Consider the following 23,594-nt stretch of genomic DNA (forward strand, 5'->3'; position numbering starts at 1 on the left):
ACCCTCAACATTTCTGATAGGCAAGTGGGGGAAAGTAGTCCCAGAGAAAGAGCTGCAGTCCTCCTTTCTTTGAAGCACTGCAGTAGTAATTATGCTTTTCCACCAAACAGCTTGGCTCCATCGACGGGCACATACATAAGCGAAACTCAGACTTCCCAAGAAAATCCATTGGGTTGAATGCAAGTGTGGTATCTGATAACAACATTGGTACCCATATACAGAGCAAATCAATCTGCAGTTTCCAGGCCGGATCTCAAACTGTGCCCTGCTGGCTGTCCTGTATAGTCTGGGCCCAGAAATTCCAGGAATCCTCCAAAAGAGTTGGTTAAATCTCACTCGCCATTTCCTAGAGGGTAAAGGTGTAGTAAGTAAAAAGTATTTAAGGACTGGAGTGAAAGGCTGACTGAAGAGAGAACTCTTTTGCCCATGAAGTTAATTTTTCTTAACTCCCTCTTATAATATGGCTCCTGGGAGTCAGATGCTGTGTCAAAAATAAAAACGGATCACCTGGTGTAGGTCTTAGCAATAGGGTGACTCACTACTGTGCATGAGCATGTGGACCATGCAGCTATGAGGGGAAACAGTCAAGCTTCAATAAAAGAAAGCAAGAGCTCTAAAGTTAATAGCCCAGGCTGCACAAACATAGTCAAAAGGCTAGCCTTAATTTCCACAGTAGACAACAGTACATCCAGCACCACTGTGTCTCTTCATACTACCATTTTTTTTTTCAGCTGGGGCCAAAAGAGCAAATTCAGTTTAGTTTCTGGTAAAGTGCCTAAGCTACTGGTATTTTGCTGATAAAGGTATAAATTCACATCAGGGTAAACAGGGAGGAGCAATTTATCCGCCTCGCTGTAGTCTTTATTACGAGTAGCATTATTAATGACTTGAAGACCATCAGAGTCAGATCTAAATAGGGCCGGTATCCTCCTGGAGTATTGCCTCTGAAGTTAGGGAACAGAAAAAAATTGTCATCCTCAAACCGAGGTTGTGTCATTATAATTGTATGGCCCAACAAAAGACAGATCTTATCTGGTTTGTCCGGACCCACCAGAGTCTTGAGTGAAATACCGAAATTAGCCAAGGTCATTTAGCAGTCAGCAGCAGGGGACTTGAGGAATGACAATGGGAATAAAAGCATTACGTGCCACAAGAGGAGGAATGGGCTCTTGACACGGTTCCATCGGCCCCGGAAAAGTACCCGCCAGCAGTTCAATTGGGGCCCCACCGCATCTCTGGGGTCCAAAGGCACATCAGAGGGATTCAGAACCATCTGGAACAGAAAGAGAAGCACCAAAGAGAGTGCAAAGTTTGGTTTTTAACTGTCTGGGTTGGCAGCCAGAAGCATTCAGGACCATCTATCAAAGAATATGGAGTTGTGTTTGGTGCGGAGACACCAAACGTAGATTGTGTCAGAATACACGAGGAACATCTGCTTGTGATGTATAGCACAACATGAACCCAACCGTTTTGGAGGGTGACATCATGGCACACTGTCTTCTCAGAAGTTTGAAAAACTTCAACATGAGAACTAAAAACAAAAGGAACAATGTTCCAGAACAGTGTGGAAGGCCACAGAAAAAAAGAAACTGCCTTCAGAATACAGGCTGTAGTTATGATGGACACTGATGATGCCATCTGCCACTGAACAAGAGCAATTGCACAGAGTTTTCGCGATCCAGTCTGCTGCCTGGGGAGATTCACTGGTGAGCAATCAGCAGTTAAAATACATTAGAAAAATTGCTACAAACAAGAATACAACTACAGAAAACTTTATTAGTCATTCTAGCCAAAAACCAATACAAAATACATACCTACAATGCTAGTTTTCCTTCGTTAGTATCTTTCATTTATGTGCTTTGAACAAATGTGATAGCAACTAAGAGATCTCGGAAGGGTCCTTCACTTGCGGTTCTCTTCTAGCTGTATCAAATACTGATCCAATGGAGTTCAGTCCTTCCCAATCTGAGAATATCAGTGAGGGCTAATGTGATTTACGATTAATCTAAAAGGGAATCACTTACAAAGATGGGGTTTTTGTGCTCAAAAGCTGGCATGTGTCTTGCCTTCATGGGTGAGTGTTGTACCCTTCTGCTCTAGAATGTTCAAAGCATGTGAAACTATTAGAGTCCCAATATTAGATCAAATGTATGCAGATGTGCCACAGGAAAACAGACAAGTGCACATCTCAAGCATCCTTTGGGTGGTAAAGACACATTTCCTGGCTAGCCCCAACTAAGACAAAGACAGCTCTACTGTGGTATCAAGGACTGTATTATGCGGAGACTACATGAGACAAGTTGCCACCTTTGGCGTTCTAGACCTGCCTTTGACAATGCAACTCATACTCTCTGTGAGACGTAAACTAGAAAGTGCTATGGAGCGCAACAGGAATGTGTGCCTGCTTTGTGCGCCCGGGCACTTTGGTATTATAGAAGGGGCCACAGACGCTTATACAGCCCCTTCTGAAACACGGATAGTGCTGGTGCTACATGTGGAAAAGCGTTGTCAGTACTGCGCTAGCAATATTCAATATTCCAGAAGAGGCCGCACAAGCACCTGAAGCCCCTGCTGGAATATTAGCATGCCCCAGAGAAGGGGGGCAGGGGGTACGGTTACCTTATGCACCTGCTTGCAAAAGGCTCTGAAATCCCTCCTCAAAAGGAAGAGGGTTGTCACTTGCACAGTAAAACACAGAGCGGTTTTGAAGCAGCCATTCCGCATTTTATTTGAATACGTTGCACCCAGGGCAGCACCAGTTTGCAGACACCCTAAGGGTGGCACAGTCTCTGTAATAGGGACACTTTCCGGTTAGCCCATGGAGCACCTACCGAAAGGTGCACCATGGCGCAAAAGTGTGCCATAGGTCTAATACGGGCTTGGGCACCAAAATGCCCCTGGAGCTCACAAAGCAGGGGGGCATGCCCACTGTGCCTCCGAGCACTTTCTGTAATACGGCCCTACCTCTTCATCCCATTTTATTCAAAGTTTTGTATCCCATTAGTATAGCATTCAACATGGCACTTGCATGAATCACCAACCTGATGAGTGGTGGTGAATCGCCAACCTGATGAGTGGTGGTGAATCGCCAACCTGATGCCTGGTGGTGAACCGCCAACCTGATGCCTGGTGGTGGTGAATCACTAACCTGATGTGTGGTGGTGGTGAATCGCCAACCTGATGTGTGGTGGTGAATCGCCAGTCTGGTGCCTGGTGGTGAATCGCCAACCTGATGCCTGGTGGTGAATCGCCAACCTGATGCCTGGTGGTGAATCGCCAACCTGATGCCTGGTGGTGAATCGCCAACCTAATGCCTGGTGGTGAATCGCCAACCTGATGCCTGGTGGTGAATGGCCAACCTGATGCCTGGTGGTGAATCGCCAACCTGATGCCTGGTGGTGAATCGCCAACCTGATGCCTGGCGGTGAATCGCCAACCTGATGCCTGGCGGTGAATCGCCAACCTGATGCCTGGCGGTGAATCGCCAACCTGATGCCTGGTGGTGGTGAATCGCCAACCTGATGCGTGGTGGTGAATCGCCAATCTGATGCGTGGTGGTGAATTGCCAACCTGATGCGTGGTGGTGGTGGTTAATTGCCAAACTGATGTGTGGTAGTGAATCGCCCACCTGATGCGTTGTGATGATTTGCCAACCTGATGTGTGGTGGTGGGAGTGAATCACCAACCTGATGCATGGTGGTGAATCGCCAACCTGATGTCAGATGGTGATGAATCGCCAACCTGATGCGTGGTGGTGGTGAATCACCAACCGGATGTGTGGTGGTGGTGAATCACCAACCTGATGCGTGGTGGTGGTGAAGCCCCAACCTAATGCAGGTGGTGGTGGTGACTCGCCAACCTGATTCATGGTGGTTGTGAATCGCAAACCTGATGCGAGCTGGTAGTGTTGAATCGCCATCCTGATGAATGGCGGCGGTGAATCGCCCGCCTGATGCGTGGTGCTGGTGAATCGCCAACCTGATGCGTGGTGGTGGGGGTGAATTACCAACCTGATGCATGGTGGTGGGGGTGATTGGGGAACATCGTTTACAACAAAACTTTTACCACGCACTACCATTGCAACGCAGGAATTACATCGAAAGTCGTTACGACTTTCGCTGGAGGGTGCAGTTGGATAGGGAATAGTTTAATTTTCTATCCAACACCTTCCCTACTATCCACGGGGACTGGGGTTGGAATTGAAAATTAAACTATTCCACTATCCAGCGCCCCCCAACGCAAGTCGTTGTAACGACTTGCGTTGTAATACCTGCGTTGTAAAGGCATGCCTGGTAAAAGCATGCGTTGAAACGTCATACAACCTGGGTGAATTGACAACCTGATGCGTGGTGGTGGTGATGGTGAATTGCCAACCTGATGTGTGATGGTGCTTAATTGCCACCCTGATGCGTGGTGGAGGTGGTGCTTAATTGTCAACCTGATGCGTGGTGGTGGTCAATTGCTAACCTGATGCATGGTGGGGGTTAATCACCAACTGATGCGTGGTGGTGGTGAATCACCAAACTAATGCGTGGTGGTGGTGAATCGCCAACCTGATGCGTTGTGGTGGTGAATCGCCAACCTGATGCGTTGTGGTGGTGAATCGCCAACCTGATGCATTGCGGTTGTGAATTGCCAACCTGATGTGTGGTGGTGCTTAATTGCCACCCTGATGCGTGGTGGAGGTGGTGCTTAATTGTCAATCTGATGCGTGGTGGTGGTCAATTGCTAACCTGATGCATGGTGGGGGTGAATCGCCAACTGATGCATGGTGGTGGTGAATCACCAACCTCATGCGAGGTGGTGGTGAATCGCCAACCTGATGTGTGGTGGTGAAACGCCAACCTGATGCGTGGTTGTGATGGTGAATCGCCAACCTGATGCATGGTGGTGGTGGTGAATTGACAACCAGATAAATGGTGGTGGTGAGTCACAAACTAGATGTGTGGTGGTGGTGAATAGCCCACCTGATGCGTGGTGGTGGTGAATCACCCACCTGATGTGTGGCGGTGGTGAATCATCCACCTTATGCGTGGTGGTGGTGAATCCCCAACCTGTGTGGTGGTGAATAGCCCAAAATCAACAGAGACCACCTGAAACAAATATACAATACATATTCCGATGTTGTTGGAATACACTCAGTGTGTTAAAATACCCCTCACACACCAAAAGGGCCCTTGGTGTCATGCTTCATCATCGGGGTCTTCCCGCCCCCGCTGCGGGACGGGGCAGTGCTGCGACAAGCGGCTACGCCGGAGCACCTTTTAATTGTGAGTACTATGTGAGTGATGATGGAGTGAGTGTCAGTGAGGTCAGGAGTGATAGACAGTGAAATTAAAAGATACCTGGCCTGGTGTTTAGAAAAAATTATTTAATAGGCACTGGCTGGTATCGTTAAAAGGGTGAGGCGGAGGGCAAGATCGGGTTACTAGTCTTGCTCTCCTGTGTGTGTCAACATGTTTCGGGGCGGCATGCCCCTTCGTCAGGACCGGGTTGTATAGATCCCCCTGTCACTCACTAATGCGCTCCCACAGATAGAGAGTGTTGTGTTTGATCAATGTGTATAAATAATTTAAATACACGTGAAAAAAGCTCGATCAGTAATACTGATGATGTAAGCTTATTGAATGAGGAGACAATGCCCCATGAGCCAAGCTGGGCGAAGGGTATAGAGGGTCCAATCAACCCCCACACCTCAGTGCTTCCTCCTTCGTCAGTGGCTTCCGTGGTAACGAAGGAGGAAGCACTGAGGTGTGGGGGTTGATTGGACCCTCTATACCCTTCGCCCAGCTTGGCTCATGGGGCATTGTCTCCTCATTCAATAAGCTTACATCATCAGTATTACTGATCGAGCTTTTTTCACGTGTATTTAAATTATTTATACACATTGATCAAACACAACACTCTCTATCTGTGGGAGCGCATTAGTGAGTGACAGGGGGATCTATACAACCCGGTCCTGACGAAGGGGCATGCCGCCCCGAAACATGTTGACCCACACAGGAGAGCAAGACTAGTAACCCGATCTTGCCCTCCGCCTCACCCTTTTAACGATACCAGCCAGTGCCTATTAAATAATTTTTTCTAAACACCAGGCCAGGTATCTTTTAATTTCACTGTCTATCACTCCTGACCTCACTGACACTCACTCCATCATCACTCACATAGTACTCACAATTAAAAGGTGCTCCGGCGTAGCCGCTTGTCGCAGCACTGCCCCGTCCCGCAGCGGGGGCGGGAAGACCCCGATGATGAAGCATGACACCAAGGGCCCTTTTGGTGTGTGAGGGGTATTTTAACACACTGAGTGTATTCCAACAACATCGGAATATGTATTGTATATTTGTTTCAGGTGGTCTCTGTTGATTATTTAAGCGTTCATAAGAGGAGGATTAGCCCACCGCGGTGCCTTGTTGCACCACCTCTTCACTCCCTTTTTTGATATTTTTGAGTGGTGAATAGCCCACCTGATGCGTGGTGGTGGTGAATCACCAACCTGATGCGTGGTGGTGGTGAATCGCCAATCTGATGCGTGGTGGTGAATCGCCAATCTGATGCGTGGTGGTGAATCGCCAATCTGATGCGTGGTGGTGGTGAATCGCCAACCTGATGCGTGGTGGTGGTAAATTGCCAACCAGATGCGTGGTGAATAGCCAACCTCATGCGTGGTGGTGGTGAATTGCCAACCTTATGCATGATGGTGGTGGTGAATTGGCAACCACAATGTGTGGTGGTGAAGCGCCAACCTGATGCGTGGTGGTGGTGTACCGCCCACCTGATGTGTGGTGGTGGTGAACCGCCCACCTGATGTGTGGTGGTGGTAAATCACCAACCTGATGCGTGGTGGTGGTTAATCGCCAACCTAACGCATGGTGGTGCATCACCAACCTCAAGTGTGGTGGTGGTAATTTGCCAACCTGATGTAGGGTGGTGAATCACCAACCTGATGCGTGGTGGTGAATCGTCAATCTGATGCGTGGTGGTGAATCACTAACCTGAAGCGTGGTGGTGAATGGCCAACCAGATGTGTGGTGGTGGTAAATCGCCAAACTGATGCTTGGTGGTGGTGAACTGGCAACCTCATGTGTGGTGGTGGTGAATTGGCAACCTCATGCGTGGTGGTGGTGGACTGCCCACCTGATGCGTTGTGGTGAATCGGCAACCTAATGCATAGTGGTGAATCACCAACCTCAAGCGTGGTGCTCGTGAATCGCCAACCCGATGCGTGGTGGTGGTGAATCGCCCGCCTGATGCGTGGTAATGGAGAACCGCCCACCTGATGTGTGGTGGTGGTGAACCGCACTCCTGATGTGCGGTGGTGGTGAACCGCCCACCTGATGCGCGGTGGTGGTGAATCGCCAACTTGATGCGTGGTGGTGGTGAATCGCCAACTTGATGTCTGGTGGTGGTGAATCGCCAACTTGATGCGTGGTGGTGGTGAATCGCCAACTTGATGCGTGGTGGTGGTAAATCGCTAACCTGCTAAGTTGTGGTCAACCGCCAACCTGATGCGTTGTGGTGAATCGCCAACCTGATGCGTGTTGGTGGTGAATAGCCCACCTGATGCGTGCTGGTGGTGAATCGCCCACCTGATGCGTGCTGGTGATGAATCGCCCACCTGATGCGTGCTGGTGGTGAATCGCCCACCTGATGCGTGCTGGTGGTGAATCGCCCATCTGATGCATGATGGTGGTGAATCGGCCACCTGATGCATGGTGGTGGTGAATCGCCCACCTGATGCGTGGTGGTGGGGGTGAATCACCAATCTGATGAGTGGTGTTGGTGAGTCGCCAACCTGATGTGTGGTGGTGGTGAATCGCCAACCTGATGCGTTGTGGTGGGGGTGAATCACCAACCTGATGCGTGGTGGTGGGAGTGAATCACCAACCTGATGCGTTGTGGTTGTGAATTGCCAACGTGATGTGTGGTGGTGGTGGTGAAGCGCCAATCTGATGCGTGGTGGTGGTGAATCACCAACCTGATGCGGGGTTGTGGAGGTGAATCGCCAACCTGATCCGTGGTGGTGGTGGTGAATTGCCAACGTGATGTGTGGTGGTGGTGGTGAAGCGCCAATCTGATGCGTGGTGGTGGTGAATCACCAACCTGATGCGGGGTTGTGGAGGTGAATCGCCAACCTGATCCGTGGTGGTGGTGGTGAATTGACAACCTGATGCATGGTGGTGGTGAGTCACCAACTAGATGGGTGGTGGTGGTAAATATCCCACCTGATGCGTGGTGAATCGCCCATCTGATGCGTGGTGGTGGTGAATCACCAACCTCATGCGTGGTGGTGAATCCCCAATCTGATGCGTGGTGGTGGTAAATCGCCAACCTGAAGAGTGGTGGTGAATCACCCACCTGATGAGTGGTGGTGAATTGCCAACCTGATGCGTGGTGGTGGTAAATCGCCAACCTGATGCGTGGTGGTGGTGGTGAATCGGCAACCACAATGCGTGGTGGTGAAGCGCCCACCTGATGCATGGTGGTGGTGAACTGCCCACCTGATGTGTGGTGGTGGTAAATCGCCAAACTGATGCGTGGTGGTGGTGAATCGCCAACCTAACGCATGGTGGTGAATCACCAACCTCATGGGTGGTGGTGGTGAATCGCCAACCAGATGCATGGTGGTGAATCGCCAACCTGCTGAGTTGTGGTGGTGGTCAACGCCAACCTGATGCATTGTGGTGAATCGCCAACCTGATGCATGGTGGTGGTGAACTGCCCACCTGATGCGTGGTGGTGGTGAACTGCCCACCTGATGTGTGGTGGTTGTACATCGCCAACCTGATGCGTGGTGGTGGTGAACCGCACTCCTGATGTGCGGTGGTGGTGAACCGCCCACCTGATGCGCGGTGGTGGTGAATCGCCAACTTGATGCGTGGTGGTGGTGAATCGCCAACTTGATGTCTGGTGGTGGTGAATCGCCAACTTGATGCGTGGTGGTGGTGAATCGCCAACTTGATGCGTGGTGGTGGTGAATCGCCAACCTGATGCATGGTGGTGGTGAACTGCCCACCTGATGCGTGGTGGTGGTGAACAGCCCACCGGATGCGCGGTGGTGGTGAATCGCCAACCTGATGCGTGGTGGTGAAACGCCCACCTGATGCATGGAGGTGGTGAATCACTAACCTCATGCATGGCGTTGGTCAATCGCCAACCTTATGCGTGCTGGTGGGGGTGAATCACCAACCTGATGCGAGGTGGTGGTGAATCGCCAACCTGATGTGTGGTGGTAAATCGCCAATCTGATGAGTGGTGGTGGTGAGTCGCCAACCTGTGTGGTGGTGGTGAATCACCAACCTCATGCGTGGTGGTGGTGGTGATGAAGAGCCAACCTGATGCGTGGTGGTGGTGAATCGCCAACCTAATGCATGATGTCGGTGTATCGCCAACCTGATGGGTGGTTGTGGTGGTGAATCGCCAACCTGATGCGTGGTGGTGGTGGTGGTGAATCACCAACCTGATGCGTGGTGGTGAATCACCAACCTGATGGGTGGTGCTGAATTGCCAACCTGATGCATGGAGGGGGTGGTCAATTGCCAGTGCACAAGTTACTTACCTTCGGTAACGATATATCTGTAAGAAACAGTAGTTAGTATTAGATTCCTTACCTTAGAATACCCCCAGGCGTCAGACTGGATCCGGAAACTTTTGCGTAGCAGTACCCTTGCGCGTCGGTAGGCGTCGTCTGCGGCTCCGCGTCCGTCGTCGGCGTTGTGGGCCCCGGGATGACGTCGCCGGAGTACTTAGACGCCGCCCTTGTGTGTTGACGAAGGTTCTTATACACAGCTTTTTCCGCGCCAGAAAATCAGAGCCATGATAAGAACCAACACTGGTGCCATGAAATTAGGGCCCTAAAGGGGATGACCTTAACCCTAGATATCGGTTAGCAGAACGGGGAGGATGGGTGGGGCGGTGAGGAATCTAATACTAACTACTGTTTCTTACAGATATATTGTTACAGAAGGTAAGTAACTTGTGCATCTGAAAGAAACAGGTTAGTATTAGATTCCTTACCTGAGAATAGATACCCCAGCAATACCAACCCCGGTGGTGGGTCTGCGAACCAATGATCACACCAGAAAGTCCTGGAGAACGAAACGGCCGAAAAAGCCATCCCTCCGGACTTGGCTGTCCAGGCAGTAGTGTCTTGCGAACGTGTGCAGCGAGGCCCATGTAGCTGTCTGACAGATCTCCTGCAAGGGGACTCCCCGGCCCAGGGCAGTAGTAGCCGCCGTGGCCTGTGTGGAATGAGCACGAAGCCCCACAGGAGGCTCCTTTCGAGCCAAAGAGTAACAAGCCTTGATGCACAAGACGACCTATCGAGAAATGGTTAGTTTGTGCACCGCTCGTCCCTTCTTAGCGCCCACGTAACCAACAAAGAGTTGATCATCCACCCGGAACTGGCGTGTGCGATCCAGATAGAAGGAGAGCGCACGTTTTGGGTCCAGACAGTGGAGCCTCTCTTCCTCTTTTGAGGGATGCGTGGCGGAAAGAAGGTGGGCAAAGTGATGGACTGCCCGATGTGGAAGGCTGTGACTACCTTGGGCAGGAAAGAGGGTCGCGTCTGCAACACAACTTTGTCCGGATGGACTGAAAGGAAAGGAGGCTTAGAAGAAAGGGCCTGGAGTTCACTCACTCTACTGGCAGATGTGATGGCAACCAGGAAAGCGGTCTTCAGAGTAAGGAGGCGGAGAGGACAGTTATGAAGTGGCTCAAAGGGAGCGCACATCAGAAAAGTTAGAACAAGGTTCAAGTCCCACTGAGGCATCACGAAAGGAACTGGCGGAAACATATGATGCCCTTCAAAAACCTACTTGCAACTGGGTACTTGAACAAGGAGGGCTGATCAGGTAGCCTTAAGAAGGCGGAAATGGCCTAGAGGTAGCCCTTCAGAGTGCCCAGAGCGGAGCTCTGCTGGGCAAGAGAAAAAAAAAAAGAGGAGAACCACCGAAAGAGGGCCAGAAAGGGGATCCACAGCCTTTGCTGTGCACCATGGCACAAATGTGTTCCACCTGCAGGCGTATACCGATTTTGTGGAGGGAAGCCTGGCTGCCAAAATGACATTACAGACTTCAGGAGGCAAATCAAATGGCCTCAACTGCCGCCGGTCAATCTCCACGCATGTAAGTGGAGACTGGACATGATCGGGTGGAGGACCGTCCCCTGCTGCTGCGACAGAAGGTCCTCCTGAAGGGGCAGACGAATCGGGGGATCGACAGACATGCTGAGTAGTTCGGGATACCAGAACCTCCGTGCGCAGTCCAGAGCCACAAGGATGACTTGGGCCTGGTCATGCCTGATCTTCTTCAGCACTCTGGGCAGAAGTGGTATAGGCAGAAAGGCATACAACAGACTGCAACTCCACTCGCGACGAAAAGCGTCTCAGAGCGAGTGTCGCCTTGAAAATTCCAACGCGCAGAACTGATGACATAGCGCGTTCTCTTCTGTGGCGAATAGATCTAACCAAGGCTCTCCCCACTGCTGAAAGAGGCCTTGCGCAACGTCCGAGTTCAGACGCCATTCGTGATACATCATGCACCGACGGCTGAGTTCGTCCGCCCTGGCGTTCAGGGAACCTGCCAGGTGTTGAACCACCAGGGTCACGCCCGGATGTTCCAGCCACTGCCAGAGGCGTAAAGCCTCCTGGCATAGGGTCCACTACCCCACCCCGCCCTCTTTGTTGCAGTACCAACGGCGGTGGTGTTGTCCGTGAACACCTGCACTACACTCCCCCGGACAGAGGGGAGGAATGCCTTCATGGGAGAGGCCTCGTATCTCCGCCTCTCCCATGTGGCCTCCCCAGCCCTGGTGGGACGCGTCAGTCACAACTATGTGCTCCGGTTGGGGTAGGGAGAGGTATCTGCCGCTGACCCAATCGCGGTCCGTGAGCCACCACTGCAACTGTCTTGCAGTGCCCTCTGAAATCAAGACATGGTCGGACAAGTTGCCCTGATGCTGGGCCCACTGAAACTTCAGGTCCCACTGCAGAGCCCGCATCCGTCACCTGGTGTGATGCACCAGAAGGATGCAGGAGGCAATCAGCTCCAGGAGCCGCAGCGTCAAACTGACCGAGACTCAGGGTAAGGCTGAAAGATCGGAATCAGACCCTGAATATCCCGAACCCGCTGTTCGGGAGGATAAACCAGAATCTGCGCCGAGTCTAGAACCGCTCCGATGAAGAGGAGCTTCTGAGAGGGACACAGGTGTGACTTCGGCACATTGATGGAGAACCCCAGCAGGTGCTGGAGGTCGACCGTAGTCTGGAGGTGGCTGACGACTGTCTGGGGCAAGCCCGCCTTCAACAACCAGTCGTCAAGGTAGGGGAAGACTGAAACCCCTAACATGCGCAGATGAGCTGGGACCACCGCCATCACTTTCGTGAACACCCGTGGGGCGCTGGTAAGGCCGAAGGGGAGCACGGTAAACTGAAAGTGCTCATGGCCTACCGTGAACCGCAGGGTGCGCCGGCGGGCCGGCAGGACGGGGATGTGGAAATAAGCGTCCTGCAAGTCCAACGCTACCATCCAGTCTCCCAGTTCCAGGGCATCTAAGACCTGAGCCAGTGTCAGCATCTTGAACCTCTCCTTCTGGAGGAAGCCGTTGACGTTCCGCAGGTCCAAAATAGGGCGTAGGATACCTTTGCCATTCTTGGGAAACAGAAAGTAGTGGGAGTAACAACCACACCCTACTTCTGGCCCAGGAACGCGCTTGATGGCCCCCTTGGCCAAGAGGGCCGTAACTTCCTCTCGCAGAAGATTCAAGTGGTTCCCGGACACGTGGTGGTACTGCGGTGGCATGACTGGAGGGGTCGCCTCGAAGGGGAGGGAGTAGCCCCTTCGGACGATTTGCAGCACCCACCTGTTCGATGTGATGTTGCGCCAGTGGAGGAGGTGATGGCGAACCCTGCCCCCCACTGGCGTCACGTGGGCCTGAAAGCTCAGACTAGGAGGGCTTTGAGGCGGATTCTGCGGGGGTGGATGTGGACTGGCCTCACGCTGTCCCCGGGCACCGCCACGGCGGTTACCACGTCCGCCACTTCGCTGGATGTTAGTCTGCAGCCCGTAGCTGTCAGGACGTGTGGGGGCGCCCCTTCCTTGGCCACGAAAGGAGCGAAAGGCAGCAGGTTGCTGGCGCTGGGCTGACAGGCCCAAGGACTTGGCCGTAGCCCTGGAGTCATTAAAGCGCTCAAGCACACTGACTGCCTTGTCGCCAAAAAGGCGGCGGCCATCAAACGGCACGTCCATAAGGGTGTTTTGGACATCAGCCGAAAAGTTGGCGGACCTCAGCCAGGCGTGGCGAAGAATCCCCACCGTCGTTGCTATCGCTCTACCTAGCAAGTCCGTTGTATCCAGCCCACATCGGATGGAGTACCGTGCCGCATCTCGACTCTCCGCAAGGGCTTGGGCGAGTTTAGTCCGGGCCTCCTCCGAACATTGTGGCAGCACGCCCGCGACCCACAGAGAGTGGGTATAACGGCCCAAGAGGCACGCGGTGTTAACTGACCGCAACTCCAAACTCAGTGAGGAGAACATCTTCTTTCCGTACTGTTCGTACCTCTTGGATTCCCGATCGAGGGGAGCCGCCAGGAATGCGGTCTGGGAGGTAGAGGCCTGTATGACCAGGCTCTCGGGAGTGGGGTGGGTGGACAGGAAGCAAGGGTCTCCCGGAGCCGGGCGGTGGCGTCTGGCCACATTCCTATCTACAGGGGGACCTGTAGCGGGCCTGGACCAGGTGCCCAAAAGAACGTCAGATAAGGCCTCATTAAACGGCAACAGAGGCTCCGAAGAGCTTGCTTGCGGTTTAAGGGCCTCGGTGAGGAGGTTAGTCCTCACTGCCGCGACGGGGAGTTCATGGGATAAGGCCTTGGCCGCCCGCGTCAACACCACACTATAGGCAGCCCCCTCCTCCGAAGCCACGGTAGGAGGGGAGACAAAACCAGTGTCTGGTGAAGTGTCCAGACCACTGGCGTCCCCTACCTCACCTGCCCAGTCCTGATAAGGCTGGCACTCACGTGCCAGAGGGTCCTCAGACCCCTCCCAATCCGCCTCGCCACCCATCTCCTGGTACTCAGGGTCAAATGATGGGGCCGGGTCATAGAAGTAGAAATCTCCCATCGGCGTCAAGAGCGGCGTCGGACCCAGATCGAGGGGAGGGCCGGGGACGACATCCTGGGACGCCGACGCCGGGGGCGACACCCTGGGGGCTGGCGCCGGTGAGGTCATGAGGTCGACCGGCGACGACCCGGATCCGGAATCGGATCTGGCGGGGCCCTGCGGCGTCGGGACTGAAGTCGCCGATGGCGTCTGGTCCGAAGCACCCGGCCCGCTTGTGCTCCCAGTCGGAGCCGCTTGGCTCGAAGGCGCAGCGGAACCAGACGGAGGAGTGAGCGACCTCATGACCGTGAGGAACGCCTCGATCTCCCCCGGCGTCACGTGCTGCCCAGGAACCGGTGGGTATGGAGCAGGCCGCGACGCCTGCGGCTTTGGCGGAGAAGCGTGGGCAGTGTCGCCCGAACGCCCGGCCGCGTCGCGCGAGCTTCGGGGGGAGTCGGAAGAGCGATGTCGCCTCTTCGAATTCTTGTGCCTCTTACCTGAGGACTTGGAGCTCGAGGAGTGGTGTCGATTCTCCGAGCCGTGATGACTACAGCCCCGCGACTGGTCCCTCGACCTCCTTCCGGACCGGGACCTAGCCTTCGCCGTCAAGGCCTGGCAGTCGAGGCACGACTTGTCATCGTGGTCGGGCCCCAGGCAATGAAGACACCGGGGATGGGGGTCGGTAACTGACATCAGTCGGTTGCAGTCGACGCAGGGCTTAAATCGGGCATCCCGACTGGCACCGTCGGAGTCGTTCGACTTCGAAAAATGATCAAAAATGATCCGAAAAATTTAGTCAAAAAGTGACTAAGGGTACCACTGTTCCCAGATCGGCGCTCGCTGGCGTGAAAAAAATAGGAACTGATGTCAGCGCGCGAGGGCAGGCGTCGAAGTACTCCGGCGACGTCAGTCTGACCATGTGCCTCATGGGAACAGTCCAGCCCGAACTGCCAAGCCAAGCCTTCCCTGGACCGGAAACAAGATTCCAAGGACCGGTTTCTAGCATTCCAGGCGTCTTCAGCCCGGCTTGCTTGAATCCAGTGGTATGGAGAGCATGGGACTCACGTCTGAGCATACCCATCCCACTCGGGGTGACAAATGCAAAAACCACAGTTGACACCTCAGAAGCTTGTTTCCGGTCCAGGGAAGGCATGGCTTGGCAGTTCGGGCTGGACTGTTCCCATGAGGCACAGGGTCAGACTGATTTGCATATGGCCATGTCTTAACTGGGGTGGTGTGGAGTGCAAAAAAACGATGGATTTGGGCCCAGATCTCTGTACTGGGGTGAATGTATGACATTGTTCTGCATTCTGTCTATCAACTGTGGTTTTTTGCAGATTGTACACTTAGCATCGATTGTGCAGCAGTGTCTCCCCTAGCGGTGGTCACCTGTATCTGTTGCAGTAGTTTGAAAGAGTTTTAAGGACAGCTTGGCCTACTGCAGCTTGCTGCTTGGCTTGCACATCAACACAGTAGTGTTTAGTGAAGGTGTGTGTTGTAGACCATGTTGCTGCTTTGCATATGTCCTCTAGGTTATGATGATCAATGGCGCAAAATAAGTACCATGGCTTAAACATAACGCAGACTGGTGCAAGTCAATGAATATGTTGGATCTGTGGGAACACCCACAAAGGGCTACAAGAGGTGATTTACTGAGACCCCTTGGCCGCAGCGGTAATTCTGATGCCGCGCGGGAGGGGGGGGTTTCGCGCACCACCGCCATGCTCGTGACGGAACTACTCCGTCACGAGCCACAGGCGCTCTGTGCTTGTGACGGAGTGGTTACGTCACGGCCCCGCCCGCTCAATAGAACGCCAGCGCAGGCGCGGAATTCCTGCAGCGTGGGCGGGGCAGGCGGGCCGTGAGGGAACCACTCCGTCACCAGCACAGCACGTTCCGTGGCTCGTGACGGAGTGGTTACATCACGGGCACGCAAGGGGTTAAAAGTCAGGTACTGGGAGGTGGTGGGAGATCACTATACTAATAATTTAACTAGTGGTCAGTTATCTAAATTCTTAGCTATAAAATCATGCTCACAATTTGAACCCTTCCTGGACCAAATCTCGCCCCCTCTTGCTAAAAGTTTATAGGTTAGATTCAGATATGGCAATCTGCTCCTAAAATGTCCTGGAAAGGAGGCGGTTGGTTTATTAGTTGATTCTTGTCCTGCCTTTACTAAAGATAAAGAAACTTAAAAACATGTTTTGTTTTTTTGTCCCAAATATCGACAGATACGTAGGAGGTGGATAAGACCAATTTGCCTTAATGTAGGAGCAAGGCAGTACCAGATTGCATATAGAATTCAAAAAGCAGACGTGTCTGGGCCAATAGTTTTTGCTGTTAGCCGCTTATGATTTGCCTCCTGGATAATACGACAGAAGCTTTTACCATAGCTTGCACTGCAATATTAACGATCTCACGTTGTACATGTACTCTATGCATTGCATACTGTAGGAATGCTTCCTTTCTTTTTAACGCATCTGCAAGCAGTGTGGCTCCCAGTAGAAAGCCTGTACAACAGTTGTTTTTCATGTATTCTGATGTATGCTTGGCTGACCAATCCTATACCCCCTCTTTTTAATTGTGATTTGGAAATGTACTAGTTTTTATAGTTTTAGACTCTAAATAGACGAATGTTTTTACTTTTTGTATACTTTGATGGTTTTTGAACGAATAACTCAACAAAGTTATTTGATGATGAAGTTAATCAATATACACTGTAAGCAAAAGTCCAAAATGTGTCTATTAATGCATTTTCTGATAACCATGCCCCAAGTAAGCTGTAGATTGCTAACTATTTCAACAAACCATTCAAACTTCTCCCAGTTTCTCAACATACTGCGAAATGTTCAGAATGCTGGAATTAGGCTGGTTTGCAGATTCAAAATGATGGTTCAAGTTTCCTCAACCCCGAGATAGATTTACTGCCTTCATGCTGCCTATATTATTAAGTTTAAAGAGCAGCATCTGCTGCTCTGGAAGCGGTTCTGCATTCCCAAATAATAAGGGAGTTTGGCCATTTGGGGACTGGGGCTTTAACTCCAGATCTTAGGTATTTCCAGTAGTCTGTCTCTGGTCCCTCAAGCTGCAGGCTAGACACTGATTTCAGAGACTAATGCCACGTTTCACACACTGGGAGGAAAAGGACAGAGAGTGCCAAAGGGATACGTAATAGTTTGAGCAGTGGCAGGAACCTGTGCCACTTCAGGAGTGCATTTGATTAAAGAGCAGCATATAACCAGAGGGAGAGGAGAGGAGGCATTTCCAATTTTAGTACCATACCTCTGCAGTAAAATGGGCTCTGGGATAGCTCTAACTGCTGCACTGACACGAACCAGGAAATCAATGGAAGAGATTCTGTGATATAAAGTGACACTACACATTTAGGTGTCATGGCTCCTAGGTTTTCTGCTATTACATGATCTCACCCCAATTTGATGGTTGAGATCACTTCTGGTTCCTGCTGTTTCAGCACACGTGTGTGTGCGCTCTGTGGGGTGTATTCTGTGTAGTACTTTTTGGCATCAGGTCACGTAAATAGAGTAAACGCAAAGGGGTGAGGGCCAAGAAAGACTTCTAAGCTCTGTCCAACACCACACAGCCAGAAGCCACATGATAAGGAGTATCACCATATGGCAGATTTAATACAGGTGAAGTCCCTACTACTGTAACATCTGAATGCCCTAAGGCCTACTATGGAAGGCGCAGATCTTAAGGTGTTATTGGTAGAGAACTCCCTGGAGGAGGTGAAGGGGAGGCTGAGACAAACTTAGAGGAAGGTTTCTTGTCTCAACATACCAGTGGATGAGCTAGAGTGGAAAATACAGTAACAGGAGTCGTCATTACAAGACAAACTGCGGGATTGATCAAACAACATGGTCAATAGCAAGGAGAAACTGTCTGCTCCTGTAGCCCAGCATTTATACAAGACAATATTTATGATGATAAAACGAAATCATTTAGATCGTGTTACATTACATCACTGTTTTTACAACGCAAGTCGTTACAACGACTTGCGTTTGAGGGCGCTGGACTTAAGAATAGTTTGATTTACTATTCCAACTCCAGCCTATGTTACAGTAGGGAAGGTGTTGGAATAGTAAATCACACTATTCCTTAGCCTAGAGTGCCATCCAGCGCAGGTCGTCATAACGACTTGCGTTGTAAAAACAGCGATGTAAGTGTATTACGGTGTTTTGACCGCTTTGTAAAGGTCGTTTTCCACATTTAACAAGATATCATTTGCGTAAGGTGAACTATCTTCGACATTAAAAATCTATTTCTAGAGCTTGCAGCATGAATTTAGGAAAGCACAGGCAAATAATACAAACAATCACTTAGTATTAGCACAAGACAATGGTCCTTTCATATTTCTCAATGGTCAAATGTAAAAAAAAAAAGGAAAAGTCGTTAATCAATTCATAAGCTACGGAGAATTTTATTAAAGAAAATCTAAATACCCTCAGTTCGTCTGTGCATGGGCAACTGTGACTGTAAGGGAGACAGAAGATTGTCCAGCAGATTAAGCAAACTTTCTAGTACTCCGCTGTTACTTAGAGATCTTTGGCCAATGCAGGAGAGCAAAATGAAGACCCTGAAAGAAACAAAAGAAAATTACCTGCATTTCTAGATTTTCACTTAGGCATCCATGATGTTAAATGCTCAAGAATACATGTCAATACCCTACACCAATAGCTTTAGAGCTTGATTACGTACAGAACCAAATGCTAAACTCTCCATCCAGTGATTGGGATCAGCATGTACAGTCAGGTTTTTTGGGAATCAAAATCTATGTGAGTATGAGGGTGCGTGTGAGAGTGTGCGAGTGTGCGTTCGTGTTCTTTAGGTCCGACCATTGGTACACTCTGAGTCGGAAAGCATTCAATTTTTAGTTTTATATCTCATGCTTTAGATGGAGTGTGTATTATATTATACACAAACCACTTACTAGCACATAATTAAAGCTCTTTAACCTGGATGGAGGAGTTTGCTTGTGACTACGTATTTATGTGTGTACATACTTTATTATTAAAGACCTGGTTATTTTCCTATAGATAATTTTGCAGTGCTGAGATGTACAAAACGAAAACTAAGGAGAAGAAAATAGTAAAGGTAAGAACAGGTCATTTAACTCCAACAAGATTAAGTTGGTGAATCACTCAGGAATTCTTTGATCACAAGCTTTGTGAAAAGGATTTCTCCAGAATACTTCATTTTTGAGAAATATCCTAAAACAGACATAAATTTAACTCGGTGCAAAGTTGGTGTTGCGGCACATTTCATGGTTGTGAAGACTATAAAGCCAGAGTGCAGTATCCCCGTTTCAGCTGACTGTAAGAGTGTTGAAGGAACACCTGCACGGGGGTCAACCGCTTGTTTATGGCGTGGATAGAGTGAGGTCAATTTTTAAAGGTATGTGAGGGCAGTGGTGTCTTGAAGTGAATTTTAAGAGGGTGGCACACTGGGCCACAGATAAACGTGCTGAAGCCCCCTACAAAGGAGACAGACAGACAGACAGACACATCCCAGTCGACACTGGGTAGTTACAGTTAAGTTTGCGTTTCCATAGGAAATGGATTTATTAGTTTGCTAATAACCATGGCAGGTGATGAATCTTCATGAAACGCTCCAAAAAGTGCTCCTTTTTGCTTAGTTTCTGCATGAAGAGTCTTGGTGTGATCCGTCAAGTGGAAGCCAAGAAAAAAAAAAAAGGGGGGGGGGGGGGGGGGGTGGAGCAACGATCCCAAAATGCAAAATTTCCATGCAATATCCATAGGAAATTTTGAAAAGGGTTATAGCCAAAATGGCTTTCCAAGAATTCTTGGAGATTATTTATATATATTCATATACTAAGTGCCCTTTGCCCCATTTTTAAACCCTTCCTGCCACATTCCTATTGGATAACGAAACGTGGCAAGTGAGAGGGGCTTCTCATTTTACAATGGTTGTAATAAATGATACACTTATAGTCAGAAAGTTCATTATTAGCATTGATGATTCCAGTAATTGCGCCTTTGCTCGTATCACTTTTGTAGTAGATGTTCTGTATTTCTTGTAGAACGAAAAACACAGCACACCAATACATTGTACACTGAATAGTTGCAGGCAATCTTCTCCCAAGTTAGAAGTTCTGTGCCCCTGGCCCAGTCGCAAATTTCATTTCACAAAATTTTTTATTGAGAGAGGTGAGCAAGCATTACAGACATGAGCATAAATCATGCATGGTTCCGGTGTCAACAAGAGCAAGTAAGCAAGTATAACGGGAACAAAGGAGGGGTAAATTAAGTTAAGATAAGATAAGAAAAACAATAATCAATTTAAACTAATAATAAAATGTAAAACACAGGCATTGCATCAGTACATTTACAAGGTTACAGTCATAGGTGGAGCAAGATAGCCATATAAGTCAATGAGGTTAGTCGCCTGGGCAGGTAGGCAACCCGAACTATGGGCAGGGTGTATATGTGCATGGTGCATATGTACATCAGGTAATCATGGTGGTTTAAATAGGTCGAAATGAGCGTCCAACGAGGACCATAGGTTCCTATAAGGGGGGCGCCAAGGTGTAGCGGCCAGCGCAATATTATCGGCTCCTCTGAGGTTCGAGACCCAGTCACTGGCCCAGTCGCAAATTTCACGGTCTCTAGCACATATCGGCAGTATAAGGCTGTCCTCCTTGGTGAACTTCACATGAATATTTTTCAGGACAAATTTCGGAGCTTTCTTGTTTACAAAGCTGTAATTTAATAAATGAAAGGTGGCAAGTGAGAACAGACCGCTATGAGCACAGGCACAATTACTGGAATCATCAATGCTAATAATGAACTCTGGGCCATATGCATCAAGCTAATTTTTTGTCGCAAACGCTGCAATTCGCAAAAAACAGCGTTTGCGATTAAAAATTCGCTATTTCCTATGCATGAGGCACAATCGCATCGCAAAAGTAGAAATCGCAAATATAGCGATTCCTTACGTTGCAAGAACCAGAATTCTGCAAATTCCCTAGCGATTTCTTGTTTTGCGATGTCCTCAGTTTGCGAAATTCGCAGACGGAATATTGAAAATTAAGAAATCGCTATGCAATGTATGAAAAAATCGCAAATAGCGATTTCACGAAATTCGCAAATTAGAGAATCGCAATTACCACCAAGTATGAGCAGGTGGTAACCAGGTTCAAACTATTTAAGGAGTCCCACAATGCAACACATTTTCCACAATGGCTGGGCTGCATGTGATAGCCAGGAGGCTGCAACTCAGAGCTGCTGCACAGAGGAGGAGACACCAAGAGAGGATATCCGTGCGCACATTACCCTGTTCCAGCGGACTGAGGAGGACATCCATACACACTACAGGCTGGATGAAGAGAGAATCCTAGACTTAATTGAGGAACTCAAACCTATTCTTGAACACCCCACACGCAGGACACACACCATCCCCACCCACATCCAGGTCCTGTGCTCACTGCACCTCTTGGCATCAGGTAGCTTCCCAGGGGGTGATAGCGTCAGTAGGAGGGATGTCACAGAGTGCATTGTTGCGTTTTTTCCACGCGTTCCTCAATGTCATCGTACAGAGGCTGGCCCACCACATCCACTTCCCCTGCACCCCACAGGCACTAGACCAGACCAAGGAGGAGTTCTATCAAATAGCACAATTCCCCCACATCATAGGATGCATAGATGGGCCACATGTCACCAAATCTCCCTCCCACAAAGAGTATGTGTTCAGGAATCGCAAGTCATACCATTCCCTGAATATACAAGTGGTGTGTGATGCCAAGCACATTATCACTGACATTGCAGCTAAATACCCAGGCAGCACCCACAACTCATTCATCTTTCGCCACAGTGGGATCCACCTTTGACTCACTAATGGAGAGTTTGGAGAGGGCTCCCTTCTAGGTAATTGCATAGGAAACAGTGACAACAGTTAAGCGCAGCAGTGGCAGGACAGTGTGTAACCTATTTCCACTTGCCTCAAAGGTAATAGTGCGTATGCAGTCCGGGACTTCATATTTACCCCATACCTAAATCCACAAACGCAAGGGAGCGGAGGTACAACAGTGCCCACATTGCCACCCGCAGTATCATTGAGCAGACCTTTGGTATCCTCAAGAGCCGTTTCAGATGCCTGCATAAGAGTGGAGGAGCACTGCAATACAGCCCTGAGACCTGCTGCAAGATGGTGGTTGCATGTGCCATGCCGCATAAAATTGCCACCCAGAAAGGCGCCCTAGTGGAGCTCAGCGATTCAGACACATCAGATGAGGAGGGGCCAGCTCCAGGACGCAGGCCAGCCGGTGTGATTGGAGCAGCAGCCGAGCGACAGAGACGAAATGACATAACACAGAACTATTTCTAGGTGAGAAAAGATGACACAATGCTATGTATTCAGGATAAACTGTGTTTAATATCCTTTGTTGGACCCGTCTGCTTCTGAGAGTCCCCTCACCACTATGATTTATTTTGTTCCCCTGTACCTCCAAAAATTTGTCGCTTTTTATTTTTGTCTACCAGGACTTTTTGTGTGATTGTCTCATGGGGCTAGATGTTCCTTGACACTCAGTTACTCACGAGGTTTCTGGCACCTATGTACAAGGCACCTGGCGAAACCTGTGAGCCTGGAAACTGAGGTTGACAACCTGTGTGTGTGTTCAAACTTAAAATGGTGGACACATATTTCCCTCATGTGAGTGACTCCCATTGGAGCCTACATGAACTTTGGCCTTTTGAGGTTTTGGCGCCCTTTTGCTTGGCGCGCATTCCTGACAGGAATTCCTTTAGTTTCTTCAGGAACACAAAATGGCTGCTCCAGAACCCCAGGATGGTGGCTCTGAAGGACCAGAAAGTACCTCAAAAGTGCCATGTCATGGGCCTACCCAGAGAAGGTTCTAGAACCTTCTGGCTCGTGCTAGCACCCCAGGGCACTGGCTATATAAGGTCCAGTCCCTGGCGGCCATTGGAGATGAAGATCATTCCTGATTCCTGATTTGACCTTGACAAGGAAGGAGTTCTAGACTGACACCAGATTGACACCTGCCCTGTTGACCCCTAAGGCAGCTGGTGACAAAGGCAATAGTGCAGCTAAGGTTGCTGGCGTTGGATGTGACTGGCGTTCCAGTCAACAGCGTGGGCGGTGACCTAGCGCCTGTAGCGCCTGCCCAGCGACCGCCTTGAATTCCCCAAAAGACTGTGGCCAAGTTCGAGTGCCTCTCCGCCCCCCCGGTGGTTGAAGCGGCTGTGGAAGCGAGTCGCTAGGCGAGAGTGACGTCGCCGCGATCGTGATCCCCCCTGAAGTGCCCCCTTCGTGAATAGCGCCTACCGCGAGGAGCTCGGACGTCTCCGAGCCCCATCTGCGAAGAGCGCCTCCTGCGTGGACCGAAGGTGAGGTGGTGCGCCGGGGCGGGGAAGGCCAGCCTGCATTGGGCGGGACTAGCGAGTCAGCCCCTCCTTGTTGACCCGGGAGCTGAAGCTGTGGGCGGGAACCACCCCGAAGAAG

General features: G+C 50.4%; 1 protein-coding gene across 6 annotated transcripts in view; it reads right to left on the reverse strand.

Moving 5' to 3' along the window:
• BIRC6 (baculoviral IAP repeat containing 6) overlaps positions 1-23,594 on the reverse strand; it is a 2,386,688-nt gene that overhangs the window by 1,413,417 nt on the left and 949,677 nt on the right. For all 6 annotated transcript variants that reach the window (XM_086926902.1, XM_086926900.1, XM_086926901.1 and 3 more), the window contains one exon: positions 18,557-18,690. In XM_086926902.1, the coding sequence (XP_086783028.1) occupies positions 18,557-18,690 (134 nt within the window). The remainder of the gene's footprint in view (positions 1-18,556; positions 18,691-23,594) is intronic.

Source organism: Lissotriton vulgaris, chromosome 6 (assembly GCF_964263255.1).
Source record: "Lissotriton vulgaris chromosome 6, aLisVul1.2, whole genome shotgun sequence".
Lineage (NCBI taxonomy): Eukaryota > Metazoa > Chordata > Amphibia > Caudata > Salamandridae > Lissotriton > Lissotriton vulgaris.